This window comes from Malaclemys terrapin, chromosome 3, assembly GCF_027887155.1.
Source record: "Malaclemys terrapin pileata isolate rMalTer1 chromosome 3, rMalTer1.hap1, whole genome shotgun sequence".
In the NCBI taxonomy this organism is placed as follows: domain Eukaryota; kingdom Metazoa; phylum Chordata; order Testudines; family Emydidae; genus Malaclemys; species Malaclemys terrapin.
Genome location: NC_071507.1, coordinates 75,710,335 through 75,724,657, shown reverse-complemented (window position 1 = coordinate 75,724,657; position 14,323 = coordinate 75,710,335). Strand labels below are relative to the sequence as shown.

The 14,323-nt window shown below is 44.8% G+C and overlaps 1 protein-coding gene across 2 annotated transcripts in view; it reads left to right on the top strand.

The window, feature by feature from the left end:
- MTR (5-methyltetrahydrofolate-homocysteine methyltransferase) overlaps positions 1 to 14,323 on the top strand; it is an 81,478-nt gene that overhangs the window by 56,951 nt on the left and 10,204 nt on the right. For both annotated transcript variants that reach the window (XM_054022591.1, XM_054022590.1), the window contains exons 24-26: positions 219 to 339; positions 7,252 to 7,333; positions 13,471 to 13,569. In XM_054022591.1, coding sequence (XP_053878566.1) covers positions 219 to 339; positions 7,252 to 7,333; positions 13,471 to 13,569 — 302 coding nt within the window. The remainder of the gene's footprint in view (positions 1 to 218; positions 340 to 7,251; positions 7,334 to 13,470; positions 13,570 to 14,323) is intronic.

The following is a 14,323-nucleotide window of genomic DNA, read 5'->3' as shown; positions in this document are numbered from 1 at the left end:
TCTCTCTCCCAGTTAGGTCAAAACTACTATCTAGTTCTTCTGAAATACTATCTTTTATTAATAATGGCTGTGTTTTTACAGTACACTTTCTCTCTGGTGTCTGAAGCACAAAGCTGATATTATAAAGTTTAGCTACAGATGAAAAATTGTATCAGGTAACACTTCTTTCCTAAGTAGATTTTTTTTTTTTCTACCCATCTTTGTTTAATCTGTAATAGATATAATTGGCCTGTCTGGTCTTATCACGCCTTCTTTGGATGAAATGATTTTTGTTGCCAAGGAAATGGAGAGATTAGAGATCAAGATTCCTTTGTTGATTGGAGGAGCAACTACATCTAAGTAAGTAAGATATTTTGAGGGAGAGGAGTGCAAATATAAGATTTTTTTTTTTTTTTTTTTTTACAATACATAGAACGGTAACTCTTCTCCCTGCCATGTACTGCTGCTGTTCTAATTTTCATCTCGAGGCTCCCAAAACACTTTTACCACCATGGATCAAATCCCCACCCTCACCACACCCTCATGCAAGAGGCTGAGCAATTTGGCTCTGATCCAGCAAAGCACTTCTGAGTGTACTTAACTTTAATCATATCATGATTATGCCATCATCATCGTCCTGGCATGTCCCAAGGATGCTATGTCCCTTTGCAGATGGATCGCCATGCAGATTCGCCTTTAGCTAGACTTTAAGCATGTGATGATTCCATTGACTTCAGTGGGCCTACTGACATGCTTAAAGTTTAAGCATATGTTTAAGTGTTTTGGTGGATCAGGATCAGTATGTGCAGCACCTTGAGGATTGAACCCAGGGTCCCGTTGAAGCAGGCTAAGGGAGACACATTCTGGCCACTTGCCCACATGCCGCTAAATATCGAATTTGGTAGTCTCAGTTTTGGGACTGTGATCTCATTCTCTCGCATACATTAAAATGAAATAGTGTCATTGTTATGATTTTCTAAAGAACAATATTGACCGTTAGTTGACATCTAATATGAACCTTCTAAACATATTTAAGCAGGTGACAACTCTGGAGATTGCAGAAGTCAGTTCTTGACCCTGTCAAAGTGTTAGCATCGCTTCTTTCTTTACCAGCAGCTTGTGCATATTCTGATCGGTGCTCTGTAGTTCCATGAATCCTGGACCAGCTGGCCTTGACAAAATGGTCCAGTAACATTACAGGGACTGACTAGATTAAGAAGACGTCTACTGTCACAGCAATCCACCCTGCATTGTGATGTAAACTTTAAAATAACCTTTAAACCTATGAAATAACCTTTTTACTTGCATGGGTCTCATTCATTCCCTATAATGTTGAGATTTCAAATATTGATACTTTCAGCAAAGCAATTTTGTCCTAATTAGTGGAGGACTACCTGCTTACAACCCTAAATGTTAGTCATTTGTGGGTCCCAATGCTTCGTCATTTTGAAACAGCCTTGCACAGTTCATTCATATGAAGACAAAGTAAACTACAAGCATATAAGCTTCATCTCAGATTTTGGAGAGTAATAATTTACATATGTGCATTTTACTATACAGTAGGGGTTCTCAAACTGGGGGTTGTGACCCTTCGGGGTCACAAGGTTATTATGTGAGGGATTGTGAACTGTCAGCCTCCATCCCCAAACTCCGCTTTGCCTCTAGCATTTATAATCGTATTAAATATAAAAAAATGTGTTTTTTAATTTATAATGGCGGTCACACTCAGAGTCTTGCTGTGTGAAAGGGGTCACCAATACAAAAGTTTGAGAATCACTGTTATACAGTGTAGTTTTGTGTATATGCATATATACAAGTGCGCAGACACAGAATACAATGTATGTAAAATGTATTTGGACTTTTAAATCAAAGACACTTGCTTCATCACAGATTTTGGAGAATGAGGCGTTTTCTTTATTACTCTTCAAAGTAAAATAACACATATTTACTTTTACATTCAGACAAATACACTTCAAAGGCTGTTTATGAAAAGCCATCTGCACTCATCCTCTGTAGTCCAAGTTGCATCCATTCTAGTTCCTTTCCATAGATGAATATCAATATTACAAACACCGTCATTGCTTGGATATGGGGAAAATAAGTTTGGCTGAGGGAGGAGGAGATGCACAAATCCACAAACAGGATGTACATAGTTGGGTGTCTTTATTTTGAGAAGCACATACTTCCATTATTACTAACATGTCTCTTAGTAATTTCAGACATAGACATAATGGCAATGTATTACACTTGATGATTTTATGAAAGATAATTTTAAAAAATCAAAAAGATGCGCTCACACTGTATAATCGTGCCATGTATCTGTCCATTCAGATTTTTTCCCACCTTTGCATATTAAAATGAAGGTTGGAAGAGGTTGGACCTTACGCAAATATTATATCTTGTTGACTGAACCCCCAAATATGTTACCAAAAGAGACAAAAGAAAGAGCCAAAAGAGGTAGCTTTCACAATAATACTGCAGAGTTATCCATAATACATACGACCTCACCCGCCTTGTGTCCAACTGGGACCAACACTGCTACAACATCACTGCATATAAAGATTAATATGAGAACCCAGTGGAAAATGTTACTTTATTTCCCTCCTTATGGGCTATATTTTTACATTGCATTGTTAAATGCACAACTCAAGACTTCAGCATACAAAACTGATGGTGCAAAAATGTGGAATTATTCTCACTTCATTTACACTTCTGAAATAATTCTAAGGTCGTAGATGCTTTAATTCTGTCTCTTTTTTTTTTTTAGTTTAGAAATTAAACATTGAGTGCAAGTTTAAAGTACATATAAGCACCGAAATAAATGGCCATGCCTATCTAGTTAATTTTTATTCTTTCTTATATGGCCCCCATTACTGTAGTATCTGAGTGCCTCATGGTCTTTATTCTCAAAACACCTCTGTGACCTAGGGAAGTGGTGTTATCCCTGTTTTACAGATGGGGAGCTGAGGCACAGATTGAGAAGTGACTTGCCCAGGGTGACACAAGAAGTTAGTGGCATAGCAAGGACTTGAACCCAGTCCAAGGCCAGCGCCCAAACCGTGGACCCATCCTTCTGCCCTTTGCTCTCCTGTTTTGGTGTGTGCTAAATTTTGCATATCTACATGTTACAATTATGTGTGTGTAATTCATTTTTAATTACTGCATTATTGGACACATCTGTCAAAATTAAGTACCACAGGTAGTCGAGTGTGCAATTCGGCGGTGCTGGAAGCAAGAAATTAAGGCTTTTGGAAGCCCTAGAGCAGCTGAGAAGATGGTCATTGCAAAGAACATTTTAGAGTCTCTAACTTAATAATTGTGGTCAAAATCTAACTCTGGCGTAAGGGGGTGCACCACTCTTGGAAACTGATGCAGCAAATTTTGTAATGACATAAATGGTGGTGCAAAGTTACATGGTGGGCGTAAGTTGGTCAAAAAAATGCTCTTTTGGCATTCGTTTGATGTGCAAAGTGAGTGTAACTTACATGGATGGCAAAGGACAGAATGAGATGAGGCTACAAGAAAATTTCCTGAGTTTCATTCCTGTAACTAGCCCCTTAATGTGTAAGTGATACTTGGTTTGCACACCCATGAAATGCCTCATCAATTCCATGTACGCTACTTCCACCAAATCCATTTCTTGACCAACTTACTACTACTTCAAGTGATTGCTCATGTGCATTCCACAATAGATGTGCGTGCTCGCCACGTGCACCGGTGCCGGAAGTCTTTCCCCCAACAGTACCCGTAGGGGAGTGCCCCTAGCAGCCCCTGGAGTGGCGTCACTATGGCGCAGTATAAGGGGTGCTGCAAGCTTCCCCCACCCTCAGTTCCTTTTTGCCGCCAGTGAAGGTGCGTCGGAACTGCTCTGCTCCAGTTTTGCTGTAGCTTTCCTCTTGGACTCTGTTAGTTCATAGTTAGTAGTACCTGTAGTTCAAAGTAGTTTAGTTTAGAGTTAGTTTGGTGCGCCCAGGTCGGGTCATGCCCGGTGCCCTGGGCTTAAAGTCGTGTGACACTTGCAAGCGGCCTATGCCCGTGAGTAAGCCACATGCGGACTGTTTACACTGTGTGGGGGAAACGCATCTCCGCGATCGCTGCAAGATTTGCAGATCCTTCAAACCTAGGACCAAGGAGGAGAGGGATATTCGGCTCTGAGCCATTTTGATGGAGTCGGCCCTGACCCCGGCACGGTTGCACCGTTCCAAGTCGGCACCCTGGCATCAGTGCACAGCGACCCTTCAGTGCCTTCTACCGGCTCCCCATCTACGGGACACTCCAAGAAGGCAAAAAAGAGATCGTCTCCACCGAGACACCGGAGCAAGACCGGGGCAGAGACTAGACCCGCGTTGGGCAGCTCTCGGTCCCCATCAGCCTCCCAGCCTCCGACTCAAGATGAGTGGAGTAGCCCGGCCCACTCCATGCCAACCTTGCCAGACGTTCAGGTACTCTCCACATTGGAGGCCCTACAGGTGGCCCGGGATGTTATATCTCTGCCGGTACTGGGGGCACCGGCGCCGTTGGCTCCCCGGTCCAGAGGAAAGCCACCGCTTGGATCCCTGCAGTTGCTGCCTGGATGGTATCGTTCACAGTCTAGGGAACGTTCTCGACACCGTTCACCGCTCAGCAACCGCCCTGTGTGCAGTCTGCGCCGGTTCCCATCAACCCCCACCAAGTTGTCTGGCTGGGTACAAACTGGCAGGGGTTCCAGGCACCGCTCCGCTTGAGGGACCATAGACCTCGCGAGGAGAGCATGCCCTGTCAAGACCAGGACAGACAGCACCGGAGGTCCTTGTCTCCGAGAGCCTACCGTAGCCCTTCGTGGTACGGGCATCGACGCCATTCCCGTTCTTCATATTGCTCGAGGTCCCTGCCAAGGCACTGCTTCAGCAGCCCCAGACGTCGATTGCTGGCACCTTGCTGTCGCGGATCCACCCGTCGAAGCCGGTCATGGAGCAGCTGCTACCAGCGGTACTCCCGCTCCACACCAGGGTCACGAACCGTGTGGTAGCACCGTTCCCGACGTCACCGCTCGTCCCGGTCCCAGGATAGCGGCAGATCGTATGCCAGCCCAGCCTCCCTTCGCAGTCGTTAGTCGATGGGCCAGACTAGTCAGGCTGAACAGCCTGCTCCACCGGTACCACCACAGGTGCAGTGGCACCGAGCTCCTTGGCCGGCACCATGGTACCAATGGGTCCCGTGGCCCCCTACACAGCCCCCCGTGGTGGCTCGTTCAGTGGCCAGAGCCTCAGAGAGACCGTTGGCCTCCCTCTCTCAGCCTCCCAGGAAGGAGTTGGTGGAGGCTTCATCCCTGGTTCCGTGCCCGAAGAGGTACCAAGTGGGTCCACATGGGTAAGGACATCTTCCTGCCGGTGCTCTGTCCCAAACCCCACACATCCAGTGAGGAGTGCCACCTCCACATGCTGGATGTGAGACAGGCTCTGGCTTTTTACTTGGAATGTACAAAACCGTTCAGGAAGTCTTTGCAGCTGTTCATCGCCTTGGCCGAATGCATAAGGGGTCAGCCGATCTCCACTCAGTGGCTCACCAACTGGATCACTTCATGTATTCGTACCTGTTACGACCTGGCAGCAGTCCCCCCGCCACACTCGACTAGGGCGCAAGCCTTGTCAGCTGCATTTCTGGCTCATGGTCCCCATCCAGGACATCTGTGGGGCTGCTATGTGGTGATTGGTTCACACGTTCACCTCGCATTATGCGATCGTCTCCCAGACCAAGGAGGGCACCGTATTCGGCAGGCCTGTACTCCGTTCCGAGTGTCTGTGAACTCCTACCCACCTCCAACAGATATAGCTTGGAATCGCCTATAGTGGAATGCACATGAGCAATCACTGGAAGAAGAAAAGACAGTTACCTTTTCCGTAACTAGTGTTCTTCAAGATGTGTTGCTCATGTCTATTCCACATCCCACCCTCCTTCCCCTCTGTCGGAGTTGTCTAGCAAGAAGGAACTGAGGGTGCGAGGAGCACGCAGCGCCCCTTATACCGTACCATAGCGGCGTCATTCCAGGGGTTGCTAGGGGCGCTCCCCTATGAGTACTGCTGGGGGAAAGACTTCCAGCAACAGTGCACATGGCAAGCACACACACCTATTGTGGAATGGACATGAGCAACACATCTTGAAGAACACCAGTTACCTTTTCTGTAACTGCCTTATCAAGTTGTAGCGGGATTTGATAAGATAGCAAATTGAGCAAGCAAGATATTGCTTGCTAGTGGAGTCACACATGTTTTCACACCATTTGTCAGGATGAATTGCTGAAAAGACCAACTACATAGAATACACAGGGCTAGGATGTGATTTGGCACTCCATCCCTATTCAGCAAAGTGCTTTAGTGCATGCCCAAGATCAGTGGGACTCAGACATGTGCTCCAGTGCTTTGCTGAGTAGTGATGGACTTAAATGCTGTGCTGAATTTTGGGTGTGTGAGTGTGAGAGAGAGCGAGAGAGACCATGTCTCCCCCTAGTGACTGGTCCTTGCAAGGATCTTGCAACTTACAAAGTTCCTCCTTCAATTCAAATGAGTGGGTGCTTGTACTCTTGGGTCGAAAGTCTGTGTTAGTGGAACTCTTTTAAAGGACAAGAGGCCTACTTAAACAGAAGTACTTGTAAGATGTACAGAAGGAACTATTTCAGAGTAGCAGCCGTGTTAGTCTGTATCCTCAAAAAGAACAGGAGTACTTGTGGCACCTTAGAGACTAACAAATTTATTAGAGCATAAGCTTTCGTGGGCTACAACCAAAGAAGTGGGTTGAGGCCCACGAAAGCTTATGCTCTAATAAATTTGTTAGTCTCTAAGGTGCCACAAGTACTCCTGTTCTTTTAGAAGGAACTATAATTTTTTTTCTGGTGGGTTTAGCCTTGAACGTCAATCTCACGGGGTATTATGAGGCTTGATTGGTGAGCACAATTCTGTTCTGTGTTACAACCTTTTAAAAGTCAGTGAGGTTACATGTAGGGTAAGCTGGCACAGAATTTGGCCCAATATTTGTAAAGAATGTCGATACCCTTGGAAGGAGCCACTATACATCTAAATTATATCTGTGCTTATTGATCAATTTACAGCAGATGAATGGATTAATGTCATCTTCTGTTCTAGTTGTAAATTTAGGATTTCGTTGTCTGCCAAAAGAGATCTTGGCTTTTTAAAATCTTTCTAAAAAGCACAAGCTTGACAGTGTCTCAGTGCATCATGGTTTTGAAAAGCCTTGTACCTTGGCAACACTTACTTTTGTTCTGTTTTCCCATTTCAGAACACATACAGCTGTGAAAATTGCCCCACGGTACAGCGCACCGGTCATTCATGTCCTGGATGCATCCAAGAGTGTGGTGGTAGTAAGTTCTGGATCACGGTTCTCCCCCCTCAAACAGACACACCCCACCCCACCCCTTTCTGTAGTGCTGTATATTTTATAAGAAGTGGCCTGATCCTGCAAGTTCACTGTGGGTAAAAGCCACTCTGTGCATGGGGCTAGATCAAGGCCTGTGCACCAGTGAAATCTCACTGAAGCCTATTTTGAGAGCTTAAGTGGGAATAAAGTTTTGCCTAAGTCTTGAGCCGGCCCTTAGCAAAGGGTGCACGTGCAAACACCCATTCAGATCCCTTTGCTTAGCTGTTAACTCTTAAGAATGTCACCAATAAGCCTCTTCCTGCTTTTTAAAAGCTAACTCCTACAGACAAGACCTGCCTGGTAGTACTCATCATGACACTGTCACCAAAAGGAGGAAACCCATGGTCAGGGATACCCCCTGGTTTCTAGGCTGGGTTGAGTTCATTGCCAAGCTGGGGAGTGCTCAAAGTGTGTCAGCAAATGAAGCAGTGCTTGAGGTTTTTCTCTTGCCAGTATCCTTTGCAGGCCAGTTCATGAGCTGGACATCAGGCAACTTCCCCTTGGAAGTAACATTCCACATGATCAGGGTGTGGCCAATATATGGATGAAATGGAGGATTACAAAATTATTCTTTAGGAACTCACTGGTTTATCAGTTGGAATCATCTCTTGCATTGAGAGCTAGCTGGCCCCATGCTGATACAAAGTAAGATTTGTTCCCTAGACCCAGCACTGCAGTACATTGTTGAAGCTGGTCGTCTCCTTAAGGCGTATTGTTTTAATCCATATCAAATGCCTACTGTATAAAATTGCCAGTATAATATCTACATAAATAAGCACAAGGAAATGCAAATGTGATGAAAAATAAATATCTGCAACTCCCCTCCACTGTCTCTATATCAGATTTGTATGGTATTGTTATGCTGCTTTTGAATGCTTAAAGCAGTCATGGACAAAATTAAATATTTTAAGAACAGACAAATATCATAGTGCCACTATACAAGTCCATGGCATGCTCATACCTGGAATATCATGTGCTGTTTTTGTGACCCCATCTCAAAGAAGAAATATTAGAATTGGAAGAAGTACAGAGAAGGGCCACAAAAATGGTTAGTGGTATGGAACAGCTTCTATATGAGGAGACTTTAAAAAGACTGGCACCGTTCAGCTTGGAGAAGAGATGACTGGAGCATGGGGGATATGATAGAGGTCTATACAATTGTGAATTTTGTGGAGAAAGTGAACAGGGAATTATTATTTATCCTTTCACATAACACACGAACCAGGAGTCACCCAATAAAATTAATAGGCAGCAGGCTTAAAACTAACATAAGGATGTATTTCTTTGCACAATGCGATCAACCTGTGGAACTCATTGGTAGGGGATGCTGTGAAGGCCAAAAGTATAATTGGTTAAAACAAGAATTAGATAAGTTCATGGGGGATAGGTCCATCAGTGACTATTAGCCAGGGTGGTCAGGGTCACAACCCCATTCTGGACACAGAAAAAGCCCTGGGAGTCTGTCCATGAAGGAAGAGGTTTACCTAGACGAGTTGTGGGGAAGAAAACCTGTGGAAGGCAGAGCAGGAAGAAACAGAGGGGGAAAAGCAGTGAGTGGATGTCTGTAAGCTTCTGACTGCTAGAATCTGTGTCTGGATGACAGGGGATGGATCATTTGATAAATTGCTCTGTTCTGTTCATTCCCTCTGAACCATCTGGCACTGTCCACTGTTAGAAGACAGGGTACTGGGTTAGGTGGACCATTGGTCTGACTGAGTATGGCCATTCTTATGTTCTCATGTAGATTGCAACATGAATAATAGAAACCTCAAATTCCATGTTTTTGCTTGTAAATATATTATCCTGGGGTTGGCTTATGCTTTTTTCAAACTTTGATTCTTCACATTGAATAATTTCTTTTTGGGAAACACCTACAGTACTGTATCTTATAGATATGTCCCCTTGACTCCATAAAAATATCATTTTCATTCTCCACACTGGATGCCTAAAGGCAAAGTATATGTTAACTTTATGGACTCTGGTTTTTCAGTAAGCCAGAAGTTTGAAGAAGCTTTGAGGATTCCAAATTTTAAGTCTTAGCTTTAACATGAACTCTAGAAGATGAGATTGTTTTAAGTGATTAGTTTTTCCTAAAATGTTCTTTCATTAAAGACAGCATGTTTTACATTTTAAAGGAAAGTAAAGACTTAGTACTGCCATTGAAAATGACTAATGGTAGAGAAGACAGTTGCTCAAAGGACCTAATAATCCGCTCCAGGGGTAAAGGAGATAAAAAACCTTGAGGATGTGGAGAAAAAAGGAGAGTCGCCTTCATGCCATCATCATTTCTTTTCCATATCCTCCCAACCTCAGGGAAACTTCTCTGTAGGCCTCAGGATCTACATTTGGGAAGGGGATCTGCCAAATGCTGGCAGAAACAGGACAGCTGTGCTCTGTGGTGTCATTTCTCCTGCCTCTTACCTGCAGTCCCACAGAGATTTCCCCACTGGAGTTAATGCTAATGGGGGTCTGCATTTTCTTACTGGATTCGCTCTTCTGAAACACCCTCAGGAGGGACATTCCCAGGGGAAGCAGCTGCTGGCATGAAAGATAAACCCTGTGCCTCTGCAATGCCTTTATGTGTATGTCCCTGGACTAAAGCAGATCCAATGAGACATAGGGTTTCTGTGCATCAGCCTCCCTGCCCATTCTGTGGGAAGAAAATGCTTGTTATGGACAAAATCTGAGTAACATTGTGAAAAAAAGTTGTTGTTTTTTTAGGATAAAGTTGAATTGCCTGAGTTTGGGGCTGCAGCCGAGAACTGAAAAAAGCTAACACAGACCCCAATCGCCTAATTGCAGTTTTCTCACTTGAGATGTTCTGACGATTTCCTGATTTGAATCTGGCTGACTTGCTTCTCAATTACTATCATTGGCTAGCCCATTGTATTTAAGTGCCCGTTTCCACAACTACAGTGGCATAATGAATAATTTAAGAGACCTTGATTATAATTCAAGGCATTTTGCAGTGACAAGCTATTGAACTGGGTGAGGCTAGTTACTGATTCATTGTCTTCTGATCTGTAACTGTTATAGAAGATAGCCGTGTGGGGCTAAGACAGATGCTGGTGCATTCAAACTCCCCACCAAGGTAGTTATGGGGTATGTGCTGTTCCTCAGAACAGGAAAATAGGTTATAGAAAAGAACGTGGAATCCTCTGGCTGAGCCTTGGCCTGGTTCCTGTGGCTATTTAGAATCTGTTAGTGGTCTCCTCCTCTCAGCACTTTCCTCTGCCAGGCTGAACTCTCATACCATCGTACAGGCACTGTCTTTTTTGGTAACATGGACAAAAAAGAACATGTCCTAATCATGTAAAGGACTCAAGGAGCCACATCCTAACTCTAGTAGATACACAGACAAAACATGCTTTATAACACCCACTTCTTCTTTTGGTCCTTCCTACCTCCAGCAAATTGACCCTGTATGAGGCGAGGTTCATTCACTTCTGGGGCATCCCCTTGTGGCTGGATCTGGGGATCAGCTCTCGTCTGGTCTGGTGCCCACTTCTGTCAGTCACTCTGTCTCAGGAGTGATCTCTCCTCCCGTACTTCACAGCACTCCCTTTTCATGACTCAGCCCTCTGGCAAGGTCGCTGTATAGTCTTCCCCTTCTGTGGTATCAGAGTCCCTCCAGACCAGTTGTCTGTGCACTGTCCCAGGAGGTGCTCTGTGCCAATTCCCAATCTGCCACTTCCCCAGAGGTTGGTAGGGGAAGCTGGACCCGCCTACTAATCCACGTTGCAGCCTGGGGAGCCAGTCAGTAGCAGCCAAGGTCTACACAGTATAAGTACTCATTGCTCTTTCCCTCTGTTTCTTCCCCACAACTCCTCTGAGTAAACCCCTTCCGTCAGGGACAAGCTCCCAGGGCTTTTCCTGTGTCCAGAGAGTGAGTGCAGACCCTCTCCCTCAAGCCCTTTTCTGTTCTCAACTCCCTGGCTTTATACAAGCCCAGCGTGCTCCTGCTTAGCTAGACCTCATCTTCAATTAATGCTTGTCACTGAAGCCTGACTCTCCCTGCCACCCCACCCCCAGATGTGGCCTATATGGTTAATGGGACCCTTCTGAGGCCCTTAGCGCATTCAGCCCTGAAGTGGTTATCACACAGTCCCTCTGCCCTCTCCTCACATGCATACTGTGCCTTCTCTCCCTGTACTCTTCCCAGGAAATTTATACTGTGCATCCTCCAATTTCTTTCCTCAATGGGGAAGAGAAAGGATTGGGTCTCAGCAGCTTCTTTTCTTCTCCTCTGAACAGCACTAGGTGGCTGTCACTCTGTGCCAGATGCTGCCCTTCTCATCTGGCAGTGAAGACAGAGTGGGTGACAGCACTCCTTGTCACCTCCCCATAGTGACAGGCGGATAGGCGTGCTTTAGTTCATTCTTTACTTTATGTATGAAGTATTGGCTATTTTCAATTGGTTCCTTTCCCTTAAACTAGCCATTAACTAATGATTAACATTTAGCTAATTCCTAGGATGATTGCTATCTGGGCATCAACTAATGTCTTGGGCTTTATTTTGACTTTATAGTAGGGCGGTGACTGCTGGTAGGTGGGAACACATCTGGAATTACCGTATATACTCGTTCATAAGCCGAATATTTTTGGTTAAAAAGTGACACATCAAAGAGCGGAGGTCGGCTTATAAACGGGTCTACACCAAAATGTGATGATTTTAAACTCTATGGAATCATTGAATTGAATATCTAATACATTGTCGTTTTGTTTACGTCTGGAGGCATGGAGCCCCTGAGCGCCCTGTGGCCGCGGTTCGCCTTTCCCAGCCAATGGGAGCTGCGGGAAGTGGCGCGCCTTCCCCTCCTTCCATCTGCGGATAGTTTCCAACAGCTCTTTTGGGCCAGGAACAAGAGGGGTGCAGGTGATGGGGAACAAACCATGAGTAGGATTGGTCCCATCTGAAGGAGTCTTGACAGCAAGGGAGAGGGAGGCAGGGTGCATCAGACTCTGTGCCTTTATGGGGATTGTTTCTTTCGGCACTCTCAGAAAGGCCAGAGAGCTGACAGTGGACAGCGGGGCTAGAAGGTATAGCCTGGCTGCACCAGTCAGTGTTAGTTTGAAGTATTGCTTTAATATGTTTGACTTAGTCTCTCATCTACAATATGATGATTTACTAGCTCACTGGTAGTTTAGTGATGGGACTGGGCTCTTCATTATCACCCTGAGCTAGATAAGAACTGTCACAGTTCAGGAATACTGCACCTGTATTCCCTCTCCAGGCTCCACCAAAGGCATCTGCTCTAGGCTCCTGGCTCTGTACCCATCACTTCTCCTGATTACACATCCGTGTCTCCCTTCCTTCCTGACTGTGATTGCCAGCAGTCACAAGTTATCACACAGCTCTTTCCAAGCAAACATTTATTCTTAAGGTGACAGCGTTATAGGGAAAATATTAAAACAACAAAAGAATCTACAGATATGCTAATAAGCTTATCCCAGAGATCACCCCAGCTCCAACAAGGGCTCTGTCAGGGAGTCGGGCCTTCAAACCCCATAAAGGGGGTTTTCTGTGGTTACAAGTTCTTAACACCCAGCACACCCATGAATAGGTCAGTCTTTCCTTAATACAGCTTGAGCCTTTGATCTTGAGACTCCAGGAGCAGGTAGTAAGCAGACAGTGATCCCCTCCTCAGGCTCTAGCTTCCAACAACTGGGGTTTTGCATAAATGGAGGTGGGTAATTTGTATTCACCTCCATAGAGATTCCCCAGGCAAACCACTTGACACTGTTTATCCCAAAAGTCCATTCTTGTCTGGCACATCGTTCAGTATAATCCTTTGAAGTTCATAACACTTCCCAGGGTTCACATCCTGTCTCCTCCCAGAGAGAGGTTATGTACAACCCTGGCCCACAATAATACATAAACCATTAATGTAATACACTGGACCCCAAATGTACTAAAACTTAATTCAATAAGGCCTCCCAAGGATATTTTAGGAAATTGCTATGTCGGTCACAAGACCCACAGAAGCTGCAGTATGAAAGGCTGATGACTCATTTTGAAGTTCAAACTTGTCCATGCTGCAGCAGCTTTCCTGCTGCTAAAACTCCCTTTTACTTTCTCAGTGCTCTCAGCTGCTAGATGAAAACCTGAAAGATGATTTCTTTGAAGAAATAATAGAGGAGTATGAAGACATTAGACAGGACCACTATGAGTCTCTCAAGGTAAATAAAACTGCATTGTGTATTGATTTCAGTTCTTTCCCTTCTAAAATGATTGGTCTTTATATCATTATTGCTTGTAAAACAAATTCCATATATTAATGATCTTTGGGCATATTTCCATCAATTTAAAATCTATAGTACACATTCATTAATTTACAAAAGGCAACATGAAATGGAATTGTCCAGCCCACAAAGGAAACTCTACCCAACTCTTACCACTCACTCAGGAAAGGCCTGATTGTGATTGTTTAATATTTACACTGCAGTAGTGTCCAAGATTAGGGACCTGCATGGTAATTGAGACAAAGGCCTGGACAAGAGTTTTAACTGTCTGGACAGAAGCCAAGGTTGAGTTTTAGAAATGTTGGTAGAGAGAAAGAGTTGATTTGGAGACAGACTGAATATGAGGAATGAGAGTATGGAATGCACTGAAGACAACTCCTTGGTCCTCTGTCTGACAAGACAGACAAAGAAGCATGCTCGAAGGTCAACCAGCTCTGACTTTGGCCTCTTTGCAAGTGAAGTTGATTCCAAAACTTAAGGTCCTCTGCTCGGAACACCTTGCTAAAGTTTCCCATAATTGCACTACCACTGGTGCAGCAACTCTGGGAACTATGGTGTAGACCGGGATGAATTCCTGACCCCATTGAAGTCAATGGCAAAATTTGAATTGACTTCACTGGGCCAGAATTTCATCCTATGTACCGGGAACCACTTGTGGTTTTTATGGCTGTCATCTAGACTCGCTCCGAGC